This window comes from Scyliorhinus torazame, chromosome 11, assembly GCF_047496885.1.
Source record: "Scyliorhinus torazame isolate Kashiwa2021f chromosome 11, sScyTor2.1, whole genome shotgun sequence".
Lineage (NCBI taxonomy): Eukaryota > Metazoa > Chordata > Chondrichthyes > Carcharhiniformes > Scyliorhinidae > Scyliorhinus > Scyliorhinus torazame.
The window spans coordinates 57,025,050-57,043,344 of record NC_092717.1 but is presented as its reverse complement, the minus strand read 5'-3'; the positions used below and the strand labels follow the sequence as shown (position 1 = coordinate 57,043,344).

General features: G+C 48.5%; 1 protein-coding gene across 13 annotated transcripts in view; it reads right to left on the bottom strand.

The window, feature by feature from the left end:
* LOC140385293 (cAMP-regulated phosphoprotein 21-like) overlaps nt 1-18,295 on the bottom strand; it is a 646,047-nt gene that overhangs the window by 136,300 nt on the left and 491,452 nt on the right. For all 13 annotated transcript variants that reach the window (XM_072467301.1, XM_072467302.1, XM_072467307.1 and 10 more), the window contains one exon: nt 12,830-12,996. In XM_072467301.1, the coding sequence (XP_072323402.1) occupies nt 12,830-12,996 (167 nt within the window). The remainder of the gene's footprint in view (nt 1-12,829; nt 12,997-18,295) is intronic.

Here is an 18,295-nt window from a genome sequence, read left to right as displayed (position 1 = left end):
TGCCATGTGCAAGTCTTGCTCCTTAACCATGCAAATTTATGCATCATGGTGAACCCTCTGGATTCCATCAGAATTCCAGTTTCGGACCTCCATTTTGACAGGCAGCCTGATCACAAAGACCGGAGTCAAACCTCTCCTCCCTATGACGTACATCCTGCCTGCCTCTCCACTGACATGGAGGAGCATCCTCCCCCACCACAAGGAATAACGCGTCAACACCCCCCACTCCACACTCACATGAGACTGACCCTGGCCCCTTCATCACAATGTTTATTAATAGTTTTGTGATGATTGACAGCTCCTCACCGTATCAAATGAACTAAGTGGTTTCACATTGTCTTTTCTCACAGCAGAAAGCACTTGGCTCCTTTGATGTGGTGAGGAATTGTCAATCATAGCAAGTGTTTAGAAACATCATGGTTACCATCAAAGCAGGGTGCCTGAGATGCATTCAAGCATGAAGGGAAAGATAAATAAACAATCCACGAATCAGCTGTGTCTGAACCATTAAATTGTCAATCGCAGGCTAGTGAAAGGTGTTGGAAGCCTTTTGGAGTGTTGTGGGCTTTCAAGGTCATTCCCCAGATCAACCCGTCCCCCACACCCACCAACTCCCAGGACCCATGGGGAATCCCCCTCTGCCCCTGGCAATGGTAGAGGGCACATTGTATGTACCTTGACCCCATTGCCTCCCCACCCCCCCCACAACCCTTGGGCTCCAGCAATCCAGGGCTGCGTTTGGCCCAGCTCACACCAAAGCCTGCTTGGTTGATTTGCTGCTTTGGGGGTCAGAACAACACGGTAGGTGGGTGTGAATCGGGCTTCAAGCCTGTTAATTGGGTACTTATCATGAATTTACATTTTCCCGTGGCACGGAGCGGGAAGCACACTGCAGCTGTCAGCAGGGGAGTGGAGAATGGCAAACGGTCTAGCGCCCAGCGCCGATACTGGTTTTCTTCTGAAGCTTCATTCTCTGCCCAATCAGGTTCCCAATCGCGGCGGCGGGAAATGGAGAATCCCAGCCTTTGCTTGTAAAAGACAGTAGATCGGAAATCGCCCATTCTGCATGGCTGGCCGAGAGGAAGTTCCACCCGTGCCAGTTTGTTTGAAAACACGAGCCTCTGTGGCACCAAAGGTGCTATTTTGGTACAAAAATGCCATACATCTGCACTCACATTTGGCGCAGTGCACATTGAATGCCACCTTGGTGAGGGCGGGCGTGTACAGCGTAGGGAAGATTGTGACGTCAGTCAATGCATAAAGTTGATTTGGTGCCAGTTCACTCATTTTCACCCACTTAACACTCTCTTAAATACCTCCAGCGGAACGGGAGATCAGCACGAGGAAGCATTATTCAAAGTAATCATTAAACATATTAGATTAGTTGCTGATTAATTTCTAACAGCTCTGTTCGATTTTGAAGTGGTGCTTGGTTGTTTCCAAAGTTGTTTAGAGTTGGCGGAGTCCAGTGAAGGTAGCGCACCTTGCGGAAAAGATCTTGCTTCTGACTTTAAAAGTTTTGCTCATACCACTTGCTCCCCCGTCTTGCTACAGCTGTTATCCCCCTTTTTCTGCACCATGACAGGACAAGCTTCTCAGTGAGGGAGGAGCTATCTGAGCAGGAGGCCTTATCCACTTAGAGTCTCCTGGGTAACATGTCTCTTACCTCTACCTTAGAACGGAGCAGTGTGCCTGCAATCTGCATTTCACGAAGGAGGTGTTCGCGGAACTCTGCTGCCTCGTCATCGGATTTGCAGCCTCAGAGCAGCACAATGGCACTGCTGCCAGAGGCTTTGAAAATGACGATGGCCTTGGATTTCTTCACATTGGGATTCTTCCAGGCTGCAGCAAGCAACGTCTCTGCTGAATCAGAGAGGGAAGACAGATTCTCTTTATGCAAAGAAGGGGGAGTTCATAGTATTGTCTCTTGAGTGGGATAGTGGGTTTCTCCATGGAACAGCAAACCATTGGCTCTGAATTAAAATACTGAGATGCACCAGAATATCAAAAATTACCCCTTGATAAATATGTAGTTGGTGTCTAACTGTGGTCAGCATATCATGCTGGTGAATGCCTGCAATCCAGGCAGCAGCAATGGGCCAATCTCCGGTTCCCTCAGTATCTAAGCCACCGTGTCAAACCAGAGGTAGGTTGCTGGGTGACATGTGTTATCCATTTAACAATTAGCTCTGCTCTGCAACCCAACCACACATAGCTAGCAGGTATATAATGAGAGCCATGCTGCCGCACAAAACATCATGGTGGACACCATTTGAGAACAGAAGCCTGGACCACTCTGGAGGGGCTCTGCTGTACTCGCTGGAGTGTGTGCTCCGATTCCTGGTGGTCTACGCGAGTGTCACAATCTGCCAGGACGACACAGCGCTTGATATCAGGGATATGGTGAGCAGCTCAAGAGTGGAAGGAGGAGGAAGAATGAAGCTGGTGGGAGTAAACAACAAACACACCCTTTTCCAGTCAGACAACCATTAGTTCTTCATCTGATCAAAGTTCCACTGAACGCAAATCCACATTACCCAACAGTTAAACACCTTTCTCTCAGTTACAGAGCATTACACCAGTCTCTCGGTCACAATCTTGAAATAAACGTAATCACAAAACAAAAATTCCAAGCCATAATAATCAAACAAATTATCCAATATTCCATACAGAAGTCAACAAATGACCCTTGTGTACTGCTGTAGTTCCTGTCATGCAGAATCCAGGGGAACTGAATTGGGAGAAGCAATTGAAATCCTGCGAGGTGAACTGTTGCTATTACTGACCGAGTTGAAGAAATTAAGGAGATAATTCCCAAATTTGATCTTTGAAAGCTAATTCTGGAATCCATTGTGTGAGGTACAGAGTTTCAAACAAAACAAAGAACAAAGAAATGTACAGCACAGGAACAGGCCCTTCGGCCCTCCAAGCCCGTGCCGACCATACTGCCCGACTAAACTACAATCTTCTACACTTCCTGGGTCCGTATCCTTCTATTCCCATCCTATTCATATATTTGTCAAGATGCCCCTTAAATGTCCCTATCGTCCCTGCCTCCACTACCTCCTCCGGTAGTGAGTTCCAGGCACCCACTACCCTCTGCGTAAAAAACTTGCCTCGTACATCTACTCTAAACTTTGCCCCTCTCACCTTAAACCTCTGCCCCCTAGTAATTGACCCCTCTACCCCGGGGAAAAGCCTCTGACTATCCACTCTGTCTATGCCCCTCATAATTTTGTATACCTCTATCAGGTCGCCCCTCAACCTCCTTCGTTCCAGTGAGAACAAACCGAGTTTATTCAATCGCTCCTCATAGCTTATGCCCTCCATACCAGGCAACATTCTGGTAAATCTCTTCTGCACCCTCTCTAAAGCCTCCACATCCTTCTGGTAGTGTGGCGACCAGAATTGAACACTATACTCCAAGTGTGGCCTAACTAAGGTTCTATACAGCTGCAACATGACTTGCCAATTCTTATACTCAATGCCACGGCCAATGAAGGCAAGCATGCCGTATGCCTTCTTGACTACCTTCTCCACCTGTGTAGCCCCTTTCAGTGATCTGTGGACCTGTACTCCTAGATCTCTTTGACTTTCAATACTCTTGAGGGTTCTACCATTCACTGTATATTCCCTACCTGCATTAGCCCTTCCAAAATGCATTACCTCACATTTGTCCAGGTTAAACTCCATCTGCCATCTCTCCGCCCAAGTCTCCAGACAATCTAAATCCTGCTGTATCCTCAGACAGTCCTCATCGCTATCCGCAATTCCACCAACCTTTGTGTCGTCTGCAAACTTACTAATCAGACCAGTTACATTTTCCTCCAAATCATTTATATATACTACAAAGAGCAAAGGTCCCAGCACTGATCCCTGTGGAACACCACTGGTCACAGCCCTCCAATTAGAAAAGCATCCCTCCATTGCTACCCTCTGCCTTCTATGGCCTAGCCAGTTCTGTATCCACCTTGCCAGTTCACCCCTGATCCTGTGTGACTTCACCTTTTGTACTAGTCTACCATGAGGGACCTTGTCAAAGGCCTTACTGAAGTCCATATAGACAACATCTACTGCCCTACCTGCATCAATCATCTTAGTGACCTCCTCGAAAAACTCTATCAAGTTAGTGAGACACGACCTCCCCTTCACAAAACCGTGCTGCCTCTCACTAATACGTCCATTTGCTTCCAAATGGGAGTAGATCCTGTCTCGAAGAATTCTCTCCAGTAATTTCCCTACCACTGAAGTAAGGCTCACCAATAATAATCGCTTATTGTCACAAGTAGGCTACAATGAAGTTACTGTGAAAAGCCCCGAGTCGCCACATTCCAGCGCATGTTCGGGGAGGTCGGTACGGGAATTGAACCCATGCTGCTGGCCTTGTTCTGCAGTACGAGCCAACTGTTTAGCCCACCGTGCTAAACCAGCCCCTAAACCCTTTCAGTGAGATTGGTTGACTCACAGTATTTACTAACGTCTGGATGGGTTGTTGAGAATTCTATGGACTCTGTCTAGGTCGCATCTGTCATTTATTGTGCAGTGTGGTGTGTTCGGCCACATTTTGCTTGTTCATTCACATGTACCTCATATTTACCCTGAATGCTAAAGTATAAGATAGATTAGGTAAAGTATTTTATCTTTCTGACCTTGTAGCAAAATTAATTTTTGTTTGTTCAAAACCTGTGGAATATTGTGGCTTTGTTCACTGGACAAGTATGTTGAATTTCAAACTTTGCCTATTTAATTGATCATTAACCAGATCCCTGCTCTGCACAAAGACTAGTGCTGAGTTGGGAGCAGATTCCTCCCATGCTCCTTGACAGCAGTATCAAGATTTTTGGCTGTACTGCCAACGCACCAAATATTTCATCATGAATGTCCATCAGACGTTTTCTGTAGGCCACTTCACTGAAATCTCTCCAGCAGAACCTGAGTGCCACCTTTGCCCTCTGGCAAGCTGGCACGTTATTTCTTTCCCTTGTCCTGACTGCAAGCTACTCATGCCCATAATTCACCATGAGCTGATCCTGCCTCTACTCTCTAAAGTACATGCAGTGCCAGGACTGGAGTTGGCGGCTGTGAGTGTCCTACTCCTCTTCGATTTCACATTACCAAACCAGTGCGTGACTGACCTTGGGTATCTGAAAGGATAAATGCAAAAAGGTAGGATTGGCTGAAGCAAGTGAGAGAAAGCCAGAGATGCATTATTACAACATCTGCAGCTTCGAGCTCAGAAGAAATTGCGGGATGAGGAGGAATTGTGATCTGAGAAGGTGAATAACATAGGGGCAGAGCGTAATTTCCTTTCAGTGTTGCCACTCGCCATGACCTCAGTCTTGGCAGTTCTAATGATGGCCAACGCAATGTCCTTCACGAGGCTGAGGACATACAGCGGTGTCTGTCCTCCACCAGTTGCAGTATGCTATCTTGTCCTGCAAAAGAGAGGGTCAGATGTGAGTGTGGTGCAATGTGTTTTGCCGATGTCTCTGCCATAGCTGAATAGCTGACAGCGAGTGCAAGCGGAGAGATTTGGATTTGAGGTTTGCAACAGTGCCAAGTGAATGAAATGAAAAATGAATGAAAATCGCTTATTGTCACAAATAGGCTTCGATGAAGTTACTGTGAAAAGTCCCTAGTCGCCACATTCCGGCGCCTGGTCGGGGAGGCCGGTACGGGAATTGAACCGTGTTGCTGGCCTGCCTTGGTCATCTTTAAAAGCCAGCGATTTAGCCCAGTGTGCTAAACCAGCCCCAGAAGTGTGTGAGGGTGAGGTGAGGCTGCGTATGTGAGGTCTGAGTTGTGCTTCATAGAGGCTACTAATGGCTAAGTGAGAATTTTGATTTTGATTTGATTTGATTTATTGTCACAGTATTTTTCTGCGGCCGAGGGAACGTACACAGTACGTACATAGTAGACAAAAGAATAATAAACAGAGAACATCGACAAATGGTACATTGACAAACAGTGATTGGTTACAGTGCGGAACAAGGGGCCAAACAAAGTAAATACATGAGCAAGAGCAGCATAGGGCGTTGTGAATAATGTTCTTACAGGGAACAGATCAATCCGAGGGGGAGTCTTGTAGCTGTGGGGAAGAAGCTGTTCTTATGTCTGGATGTGCGGGTCTTCAAACTTCTGTACCTTCTGCCTGATGGAAGGGTCTGGAAGAAGGCAATGCCTGCGTGGGAGGGGTCTCTGATAACGCTGTCTGCCTTCCTGAGGCAGCGGGAGGTGTAGACAGAATCAATGTGGGGATGGCAAGCTTGTGTGATGCGTTGGGCTGAGTTCACCACACTCTGCAGTTTCTTGCGATCTTGGACCGAGCAGTTGCCATACCAAGCCGTGCTGCAGCCGGATAGGATGCTCTCCACCGCACATCTGTAGAGGTTTGTGAGAGTCGATGCAGACATGCCAAATTTCTTTAGCTTCCATAGGAAGTAGACACTTTGTTGGGCTTTCTTGACTGTTGCATCAACTTGAATGGACCAGGACAGACTGTTGGTGATGGTGACCCCCAGGAACTTAAAGCTATCGACCATCTCCACTTTGGAGCCATTGATGCAGACGGGAGTGTGCATCGTGCTACGCTTCTTGAAGTCAATGATCAGTTCCTTGGGCTTTCCAACATTTAGAGAGAAGTTGTTTTCAGTACACCATGCAACTAAGTGATTTATCTACCTCCTGCAGTATAATTCGTCGTTGTTTGAGATACGGCCTACCACAGTCGTATCATTCGCAAACTTATAGATTGAGTTGGAGTTAAATCTTGCCATACAGTCATGGGTGTATGGGGAGTACAGTAGACGACTGAGCACACATCCTTGCGGGGCCCCGGTGTTGAGGACTATTGTGGAGGAGGTGCTGTTGCCTATCCTGGTAGATTACGGTCTGTTGGTGAGGAAGTCGAGGATCCAGCTGCACAGGGAGGGGTCAAGTCCAAGATTGCGGAGTTTGGTTATTAGTCTTGTCGGGATAATGGTGTTGAAGGCGGAGCTGTAGTCGATGAACAGCAGTCTTACATAGGTGTCCTTATTGTCGAGGTGTTCGAGTGTTGATTGTAGAGCCAGGGAGGTAGCATCTGCTGTGGACCGGTTGCGGTGAACGGCAAACTGCGGTGAATCAAGACCTTCTGGGAGGCTGGGAGCGATCCATCTCATGACTAGCCGCTCACAGCATTTCATGATACCAGACGTCAGGGCCACCGGTCGGTAGTCGTTGAGGCAGGCTACCTTGTTCTTCTTTGGTACTGGTATTATGATGGTCTTCTTGAAGGAGGTGGGGACTTCAGAGCAGAGGAGTGAGGTGGTGAAGATATCTGGTGGTGAAGAATTGTGGTGAATGCAACAGTATGCGAGTCTAGTGATTCATTTGTAATGATGCATACACTGACCTTGATCACTCATCTGAGATCACTGAACTTCTTTCTGCACTCACCCAGGTCCTTGGGCCGAGACTGTTGGTATGGATTGTGATGTCTACCTGCTTCCACTGCCTTCTTAATGTATTTCTGGAGGTTTTTCTGGGCTCTGCGGAGACTGAATCTCTCTCTCTCTCTCTCCTGTCCACCTCCTACACTAGAGCCCCCAATGCTACAGGAGAAAATCCTGGAACTTGCTTTCTGAACTTTTACACAATTTCCACTCTTCTTGTTGCTCTGTAACCAGAATGCATCTTACTTTTAAGGCAAATTTTATGTGGCCGCAGGATTGCATGAGCTGGAACCCCCAGCTGAAACGTGGTCGCTCAGCAATGCTAAGTGCTGGATGGTAGACTACTATCATTTTAAATTAGCAGTCAGTATGAAATTTGCAAGCTGCCTGAATTGTAACAAATGACGGTGGGTTGATTTCACATTGCAATCATCTGTTTTCTGTCCTTATTCATTATTACACCCCCAGCCCCCCCCCCCCCCCCCCACCGCCCCCCCCCCCCCCCGCACCCACGATTCGCGCCACACTGTCTCTGCACTTGAAAATCCCAACAGGATATGAAATCCTGTGCGCCGTCGATTTCGGCGGGAGAACAGCTGGTGATTCAATTTCAGCGGGGGCAGTGCGGAAGTGATTGCTGGGAGGTAAGTCTGTCCTTTAAAAACACTTGTCTTTGCAGGGGCAGGCCAGTCGATTTCGGCGGGAGAACAGCTGGTGATTCAATTTCAGCGGGGGCAGTGCGGAAGTGATTGCTGGGAGGTAAGTCTGTCCTTTAAAAACACTTACCTGGTCCCGTTTTCGGTCCCTCTTTTCTGTTTTTTAAAAATATTTTAGTATTTAAGGTGGGAACAGGAAGTTCGACCCGCGGACATCTGGGAAGACCCTCACCAATAAATTCTGGTGGAGAGGAAACCCGAGTCACTACACGTGTAGTGTCTCCCACCCGCCCTCCTCCTCTAACCGAATAATAAAACCCATTGGTGTGAGGTAAGTACCATATTTTATTATTAACACTAAGAAGGTAAGTAAGTGATTTTTACTCATTTTTACTTTTGTACCTTTTTCAAATTGTGTGTGTGTCGGGGGGAAACTGAAGTGACATCACAGAAAAGCTGTGGCCTGAGTGCCTGGTTGGGATTCTACACTAAATTAAAAAAAATTGAGCATTGGTAACTAATTAAACATAATTGCTTAATTATAATTTAGAGGGACATCTAAGCCAGAGATCGGAGAGTACTATATTTAGCTTTCGCATTTCTATTAGAAATCTAGTGCTAGGAAACAGATAGTTAACAGTAACTCTGAAATTAAAAAAATATATATATTCAAAAAACATTTTTAAAAAAAAATTTAAATTTAAATTTTAATTAATTGACGCAATGTCAGTTAGAGGGGTGCTGTGCTCTGACTGTGAGATGTGGCAGGTCCGGGAGGCTTCCAGCGTCCCGGGTGGCTTCATCTGCAGAAAGTGCACCCAACTGGAGCTCCTCACAGACCGCATGGTTCGGTTGGAGCAGCAATTGGATGCACTTAGGAGCATGCAGGTGGCGGAAAGCGTCATAGATCGCAGTTATGTAAATGTGGTCACACCCAAGGTGCAGGCAGAGAAATGGGTGACCACCAGAAAGGGCAGGCAGTCAGTGCAGGAATCCCCTGTGGTTGTCCCCCTCTCGAACAGATATACCCCTTTGGATACTGTCGGGGGGGATAGCCTATCAGGGGAAAACAGCAGTAGCCAGAGCAGTGGCACCACGGCTGGCTCTGATGTTCAGAAGGGAGGGTCAAAGCGCAGAAGAGTAATAGTAATAGGGGACTCTATAGTCAGGGGCACAGATAGGCGCTTCTGTGGACGTGAAAGAGACTCCAGGATGGTATGTTGCCTCCCTGGTGCCAGGGTCCAGGATGTCTCCGAACGGGTAGAGGGCATCCTGAAGGGGGAGGGCAAACAGGCAGAGGTCATTGTACATATTGGTACTAACGACATAGGCAGGAAGGGGCATGAGGTCCTGCAGCAGGAGTTCAGGGAGCTAGGCAGAAAGTTAAAAGACAGGACCTCGAGGGTTGTAATCTCGGGATTACTCCCTGTGCCACGTGCCAGTGAGACTAGAAATAGGAAGATACAGCAGCTAAACACGTGGCTAAACAGCTGGTGTAGGAGGGAGGGTTTCCATTATCTGGACCACTGGGAGCTCTTCCGGGGCAGGTGTGACCTGTATAAGAAGGACGGGTTGCATCTCAACCGGAGAGGCATAAATATCCTGGCCGCGAGGTTTGCTAGTGTCACACGGGAGGGTTTAAACTAGTATGGCAGGGGGGTGTGCACGGGAGCAATAGGTCAGAAGGTGAGAGCATTGAGGGAGAACTAGGGAATAGGGACAGTGTGGCTCTGAGGCAGAGCAGACAGGGAGAAGTTGCTGAACACAGCGGGTCTGGTGGCCTGAAGTGCATATGTTTTAATGCAAGAAGTATTACGGGTAAGGCAGATGAACTTAGAGCTTGGATTAGTACTTGGAACTATGATGTTGTTGCCATTACAGAGACCTGGTTGAGGGAAGGGCAGGATTGGCAGCTAAATGTTCCAGGATTTAGATGTTTCAGGCGGGATAGAGGGGGATGTAAAAGGGGAGGCGGAGTTGCGCTACTGGTTCGGGAGAATATCACAGCTGTACTGCGGGAGGACACCTCAGAGGGCAGTGAGGCTATATGGGTAGAGATCAGGAATAAGAAGGGTGCAGTCACAATGTTGGGGGTTTACTACAGGCCTCCCAACAGCCAGCGGGAGATGGAGGAGCAGATAGGTAGACAGATTTTGGAAAAGAGTAAAAACAACAGGGTTGTGCTGATGGGAGACTTCAACTTCCCCAATATTGACTGGGACTCACTTAGTGCCAGGGGCTTAGACGGGGCGGAGTTTGTAAGGAGCATCCAGGAGGGCTTCTTAAAACAATATGTAGACAGTCCAACTAGGGAAGGGGCGGTACTGGACCTGGTATTGGGGAATGAGCCCGGCCAGGTGGTAGATGTTTCAGTAGGGGAGCATTTCGGTGACAGTGACCACAATTCAGTAAGTTTTAAAGTACTGGTGGACAAGGATAAGAGTGGTCCTAGGATGAATGTGCTAAATTGGGGGAAGGCTAATTATAACAATATTAGGCGGGAACTGAAGAACATAGATTGGGGCGGATGTTTGAGGACAAATCAACATCTGGCATGTGGGAGGCTTTCAAGTGGCAGTTGAAAGGAATTCAGGACCGGCATGTTCTTGTGAGGAAGAAGTATAAATACGGCAATTTTCGGGAACCATGGATGACGAGAGATATTGTAGGCCTCGTCAAAAAGAAAAAGGAGGCATTTGTCAGGGCTAAAAGGCTGGGAACAGACGAAGTCTGCATGGAATATAAGGAAAGTAGGAAGGAACTTAAGCAAGGAGTCAGGAGGGCTAGAAGGGGTCACGAAAAGTCATTGGCAAATAGGGTTAAGGAAAATCCCAAGGCTTTTTACACGTACATAAAAAGCAAGAGGCTAGGCAGGGAAAGGGTTGGCCCACTGAAGGATAGGCAAGGGAATCTATGTGTGGAGCCAGAGGAAATGGGCGAGGTACTAAATGAATACTTTGCATCAGTATTCACCAAAGAGAAGAAATTGGTAGATGTTGAGTCTGGAGAAGGGTGTGTAGATAGCCTGGGTCACATTGAGATCCAAAAAGACGAGGTGTTGGGTGTCTTAAAAAATATTAAGGTAGATAAGTCCCCAGGGCCTGATGGAATCTACCCCAGAATACTGAAGGAGGCTGGAGAGGTAATTGCTGAGGCCTTGACAGAAATCTTTGGATCCTCGCTGTCTTCAGGGGATGTCCCGGAGGACTGGAGAATAGCCAATGTTGTTCCTCTGTTTAAGAAGGGTAGCAAGGATAATCCCGGGAACTACAGGCCGGTGAGCCTTACTTCAGTGGTAGGGAAAATACTGGAGAGAATTCTTCGAGACAGGATCTACTCCCATTTGGAAGCAAATGGACGTATTAGTGAGAGGCAGCACGGTTTTGTGAAGGGGAGGTCGTGTCTCACTAACTTGATAGAGTTTTTCGAGGAGGTCACTAAGATGATAGATGCAGGTAGGGCAGTGGATGTTGTCTATATGGACTTCAGTAAGGCCTTTGACAAGGTCCCTCATGGTAGACTAGTACAAAAGGTGAAGTCACACGGGATCAGGGGTGAGCTGGCAAGGTGGATACAGAACTGGCTAGGCCATAGAAGGCAGAGAGTAGCAATGGAAGGATGCTTTTCTCATTGGAGGGCTGTGACCAGTGGTGTTCCACAGGGATCAGTGCTGGGACCTTTGCTCTTTGTAGTATATATAAATGATTTGGAGGAAAATGTAACTGGTCTGATTAGTAAGTTTGCAGACGACACAAAGGTTGGTGGAATTGCGGATAGCGATGAGGACTGTCAGAGGATACAGCAGGATTTAGATTGTTTGGAGACTTGGGCAGAGAGATGACAGATGGAGTTTAATCCGGACAAATGTGAGGTAATGCATTTTGGAAGGTCTAATGCAGGCAGGGAATATACAGTGAATGGTAGAACCCTCAAGAGCATTGAAAGTCAAAGAGATCTAGGAGTACAGGTACACAGGTCATTGAAAGGGGCAACACAGGTGGAGAAGGTAGTCAAGAAGGCATACGGCATGCTTGCCTTCATTGGCCGGAGCATTGAGTATAAGAATTGGCAAGTCATGTTGCAGCTGTATAGAACCTTAGTTAGGCCACACTTGGAGTATAGTGTTCAATTCTGGTCGCCACACTACCAGAAGGATGTGGAGGCTCTAGAGAGGGTGCAGAAGAGATTTACCAGAATGTTGCCTGGTATGGAGGGCATTAGCTATGAGGAGCGGTTGAATAAACTCGGTTTGTTCTCACTGGAACGAAGGAGGATGAGGGGAGACCTGATAGAGGTATACAAAATTATGAGGGGCATAGACAGAGTGGATAGTCAGAGGCTTTTCCCCAGGGTAGAGGGGTCAATTACTAGGGGGCATAGGTTTAAGGTGAGAGGGGCAAGGTTTAGAGTAGATGTACGAGGCAAGTTTTTTACGCAGAGGGTAGTGGGTGCCTGGAACTCGCTACCGGAGGAGGTGGTGGAAGCAGGGACGATAGTGACATTTAAGGGGCATCTTGACAAATACATGAATATGAATAGGATGGGAATAGAGGGATACGGACCCAGGAAGTGTAGAAGATTGTAGTTTAGTCGGGCAGCATGGTCGGCACGGGCTTGGAGGGCCGAAGGGCCTGTTCCTGTGCTGTACATTTCTTTGTTCTTCTTTGTTTTGTGTAGGGCGACTGTGTTGGTGCAGTAATGACAAGTTGATCTGGTAGGTATACAAAGTGTTTGGCTTACCTGTGGAACCAGATGACTGGGCATCTGCTGCTGCTGTTGCTGCTGCTGATGTGGCTGTGAAGCAGGCTGCTGTGGGGCCTGTCCAGGAAGTTGACTTCTAATTGATTGTGGGCCACCAGGGGGATTGTAAATTGCGGGTGTTCCATCAGGATTCACAAAGGGTTGACCTGCAAAAGGCAATGCGGAAGTCAATAAATCCAACCTTAAGAACCCTTTGAAATCTTTCTTTTGAAAGTAAATAGAATTCAATAAACACAAATTCAAACTGTATACATAATTTTTAAAAATACATTTTTTATCTTTTCAAACATATGAGGGTTACAAGGTAGCAAGGAATGAGCTAAAAAAAAAAAAAGGGGGCTTAGGAGAGCTAGGAGGGGGCATGAGAAGTCCTTGGCGGGTCGGATCAAGGAAAATCCCAAGGCTTTTTACTCTTATGTGAGAAGTAAAAGAATGACCAGGGTGAGGTTAGGGCCAGTCAAGGACAGTAGTGGGAACTTGTGCATGGAGTCAGAAGAGATAGGAGAGGCGTTGAATGAATACTTTTCTTCAGTGTTCACCAAGGAGAGGGGCTATGTTTTTGAGGATGAGAGTGTGAGACAGGCGAAGTTCTGAGGGAAGATGTATTAGCAATTTTGAAAACCTGAGGGTCGACAAGTCCCCTGGGCCAGATGGGATATATCCTAGGATTCTTTGGGAGACAAGGGATGAGATTGCAGAGCCTTTGGCTTTGATCTTTGCGTCCTCGCTGTCCATGGGGATAGTGCCAGAGGACTGGAGAGTGGTGAATGTTGTTCCTCTGTTCAAGAAAGAGAATAGGAATGACCCTGGTAATTATAGGCCAGTTAGTCTTATGTCGGTGGCCGGTAAGATAATGGAAAAGGTCCTGAAGGATAGGATTTTTGACCATTTGGAAAGATGCAGCTTAATCCGGGATAGTCAACACGGATTTGTGAAGGGTAGGTCTTGCCTCACAAATTTGATTGAATTCTTTGAGGAGGTAACTAAGTGTGTAGATGAAGATAGAGCAGTTGATGTCGTATACATGGATTTCAGTAAGGCGTTTGATAAGGTTCCCCATGGTGGGCTCCTGAAGAAAGTAAGGAGGTGTGGGATAGAGGGAAATTTGGCCAATTGGATAAGTAACTGGCTATCACATAGAAGACAGAGGGTGGTGGTGGATGGAACATTTTCAGACTGGAGACCAGTTACCAGCGGTGTACCACAGGGATCAATGCTGGGTTCTCTGCTATTTGTGATTTTTATAAATAACTTGGAGGAGGGGGCTGCAGGGTGGGTCAGTAAATTTGCTGATGACACCAAGATTGGTGGAGTAGTGGATGAGGTGGAGGGCTGTTGTAGGCTGCAAAGAGACATTCAAAGGATGCAGAGCTGGGCCGAAAAATGACAGATGAGAGTTTAACCCTGATAAGTGCGCGGTGATTCATTTTGGTAGGCCAAATTTGAATGCGGATTACAGGGTCAACTGCAGGGTTCTGAGGAATGTGGAGGACAGAGAGATCTTGGGGTTCATGTCCACAGATCTCTGAAGGTTGCCACTCAAGTGGATAGAGCCGTGAAGAATGCCTATCGTGTGTTAGCGTTTATTAACAGGGGGCTTGAGTTTTAAGAGCCGTGGGGTTATGCTGCAACTGTACAGGACCCTGGTGAGACCACATTTGGAGTATTGTGTTGAGTTCTGGTCACCTCATTATAGGAAGGATGTGGAAGTATTGGAAAGGGTGCAAAGGAGATTTACCAGAATGCTGCCTGGATTGGAGGGTAGGTCTTATGGGGAAAGGTTGAGGGAGCTAGGGCTTTTCTCATTGCAGCGAAGGAGGATGAGGGGCGACTTAATAGAGGTTTATAAGATGATGAGGGGGATAGAGTGGACGTTCAGAGACTATTTCCTCGGGTGGATGTAATTGTTACAAGGGGGCATAACTATAAGATTCGGGGTGGGAGATATAGGAGGGATGTCCGAGGTAGGTTCTTTACTCAGAGAGAGTGGTTAGAGTGTGGAATGGACTGCCTGCTGTGATAGTGGAGTCGGACACTTGAGGAACTTTCAAGCGGGTATTGGATCGGCACATGGAGCACACCATATGTGGCATGACAGGGAGTGGGATAGCTTGATCTTGGTTTCGGACAAAGCTCAGCACAACATCAAGGGCCGAAGGGCCTGTTCTGTGCTGTACTGTTCTATATTCTATTTGCAAATTTGAAGATGAATGATCAAAGTCAAAATTGAGGGCAGTTTAATAAGGACACGGGGAGTACACGACGAGTAATAGAAAGAAACCCAGTTTACAACACTATATTTACACTGCTTGGTAGATTTCTACCAAGTTCCTTTCTGGTCGGTGCTTTACAAAGGTTAATAGATATTTCCTGCCCGTGGTGGGGGTGCTCGTGCTCCACAAGGACGTGGGGAAGATAATCATTTACGCCCCATATGTCCCTTGCGGGCTATTACAGGCAGAATTGAATGCTCCTGAAGGTGAATTTGGAGGGGAGTGGATATATGTCGTGAGGGCCCTGCAACTCTCCTGCCTCCACCTGATTAATTCCAGGATAGGAGACCTTTATGTCCAAATTAGGCAATCATTGTCATTTTAACAGCCCCATTATGCCACCGCTGGTATTCATTGAGCAGTGGGAGGTGCTCCCTAAAAGGTACCCAAGGGGGATCCTTCATTCAAAGCTAGGGATCCACATCGGGAAAGCGGGGTGGATTGAAGGGTCTGCTGAGAACCAGTTCTTGCCCTTTCTTCTGATCCCCTATCCACAACCCCCATCCTGCCCTCAATCACCTGTAGCTTGGGTCCCTCGTTGATCCTCAACCTCTGGTGGGTGCGTTACTGGCAACAACCACTGCTCCCGATGGCACTGATGGGCAATGGAGAACTGCCAACCTCCGACGGGCAGGATTTCCATGCCCATGGTCCTAACTCCCAGGAAGGCCCACTGCTGACCAGTTAAGTGCCTGATTAGAACTTAATTCCGGCAGGCCAGTTCTCCAGACAGCCAACCATATCCCTGTTGCCAAAATTAAATTCTGCTCAAAGTTTCTGACAGATAACCACAAGGCAACGGATCACACATTTCAATTTAATTATAAAATAATAACCAAATAATGAACATTAGGATAAACCCAGTACCTCCGTGCTCCCAATGTGGAGTTACAACTAAAAGGATGTAAGGTTATCAATTAGTGATTTTGTTTTTTGAGTCTACTTCTGATCTATTGAGTGCTGTCCTTCACCTATAACTCTTGTATGAAGTCAAACTTAAGACATCGTACTGATGTCTTAAGCTTCCAGTTGTGATGCTTCAGTGCTACCACAATTGTCTACGTTGTCCATACCACAAGATGCTTAATCCAACAGGCGGCTGAGAAACAGCAAAACGTTTGCTTGAGAAGTGACTGCAATTGTCACATTAAGAGAGATGATTCAATTGACCGAATGCAGACATTTTCGAACAACAAAATGTAATCTGGAGCAGGTGTGGACATCAAACACAACTACAAAATGAATCCGAGCAAGGTACTTGCAGACCCTAATAATTTTGCAGAAAGTAATAGAGAAAAGAAAAATAGGGTCGGAGAATCGGCGGCAGGCCGCGCTAATCGCGCCACGCCGCCGGCACGCGATTCTCCTCTCTGCGGAGAATCGGCGCCATTGGCGTCGGCGTGGTTGGCGCGGCACCAGTCGCGGGCCGCTCTACGCGGCCAGCCCACCGATTCTCCGGCCTGGATGGGCCGAGCGGCCGAGTCCCGCCGGAGCCGTTCTAACCTGCTCTGGGCCGGCTGGACCTCGGCGTGTAAGGGTTGGGTGGCGTCCTTTGGGGGGGGGGGAGGGGGGGTCCGACCCTGGGGACCCCCTCCGATGTGGCCTGGCCCGCGCTCGTGACCCACCCCCTCTGTGGCTGGGGGCCTCCTTTCCTATGCGCCGGCCCCAGTAGTCTTGCGCCATGTTGCATCGGGGCCGGCGCGTTGAAGGAGGCCACAGCGCATGCGCGCGTTGGCGCCGGTGCCACTGCGCATGTCCTCATTGGCACCGGCGCAACTGCGCATGCGTGGATCCCGCGGCACACAGTTTGCGCTGGGATCTGCATCTTGAGCGGCGCGTAACGCTGCAGCTCTGTGCTGGCCCCTAGAGGGGCCAGAATTAGTCGTGGGAGCAGTCCGTTCACGCCGTCATAAAATGCGACGGCGTTTATGATGGCGTGGACACTCTGCCGCGAGGTTGGAGAATCCCGCCCATAGTTTTCAGCATTCTTGTCACACTGCACATTTTACACAATACAAATATGTATCATAGTAATAACTAACTTTATTTTGTTTGCAGCTTTTTTTCTCTTTTCTGAACTTGCTCTGTTGTGGGAGTCTGAGATTCTAGGCGGGATTCTCCGCCCCGCCACATTTCTGCCCTGACTGGCCGGCGGGATTCTCCGCCCCGCCACATTTCTGCCCCGACCGGCGGGCGGGATTCTCCTCCCCGCCACATTTCTGCCCCGAGTGGCCGGCGGGATTCTCCGCCCCGCCACATTTCTGCCCCGACCGGCCGGCGGGATTCTCCGCCGCGCCCCATTTCTGCCCCGACCGGCCTGCAGAATTCTCCATTATGCCGGCCAGTCAGTTTCCCATTGTGGGGCAGCCCCACGCCGTTGGGAAACCCCTGAGCGCCGGCATAATGACGAATCACCCGGCGGAGAATCCCGGCCTCTGTCTTTATGGTTCGTTTAAGTGCTTACCTTGAGAACGTGTTTTGCAATTTGCCTGGACCGCGCCTGGCAGCACCCCACGAATGAGAGGGAACAGCAAATCAATCGCTCCCTCCGAGCAAACCGCAGACAGCATGCAGCCATGCCATCGGAGAGGCAGACTGGGCCAAGCAGTTGGAGGCAGTGAAGTCGGGATGGGACATGCTGTTCCCCCGAGGGGGTCGGCGGGTCAGCCAGTGTCGTCTGGGAGGCAGTGGCAGCGGCCATCAGCTGGGGGAGTGGTTACAAGGAGGACCTTAGTCCAGTGTCGTAAGAAGCTCAACGACCTCCAGCAGGCTGCACAGGTGAGTTGACACCCAGAATGGGCAGCACGGCAGCAGAGTGGTTAGCACAGTTGCTTAACAGCTCCAGGGTCCCAGGTTCAGTTGGGTCACTGTGCAGAGTCTGCACGTCCTGCCTGTGTCTGCGTGGGTTTTCTCTGGGTGCTCCGGTTTCCCCCCCCACAGTCCAAAGATGTACAGGTTAGGTGGATTGGCCATGTTAAAATTTCCCTTAAGTTACGGGTTACTGGTTCACGGGGATAGGTGGAGGTGAGGGCTTAAGTGGGGTGCTCTTTCCAAGAGCCGGTGCCGAAGGGCCAAATGGTCTCCTTCTTCACTGTAAATTCTATGATCTATGAACCCCCACCCCCAGGACGAGCCAGTGGCTGGCACACCACCCCCCCCCCCCAGCATAATA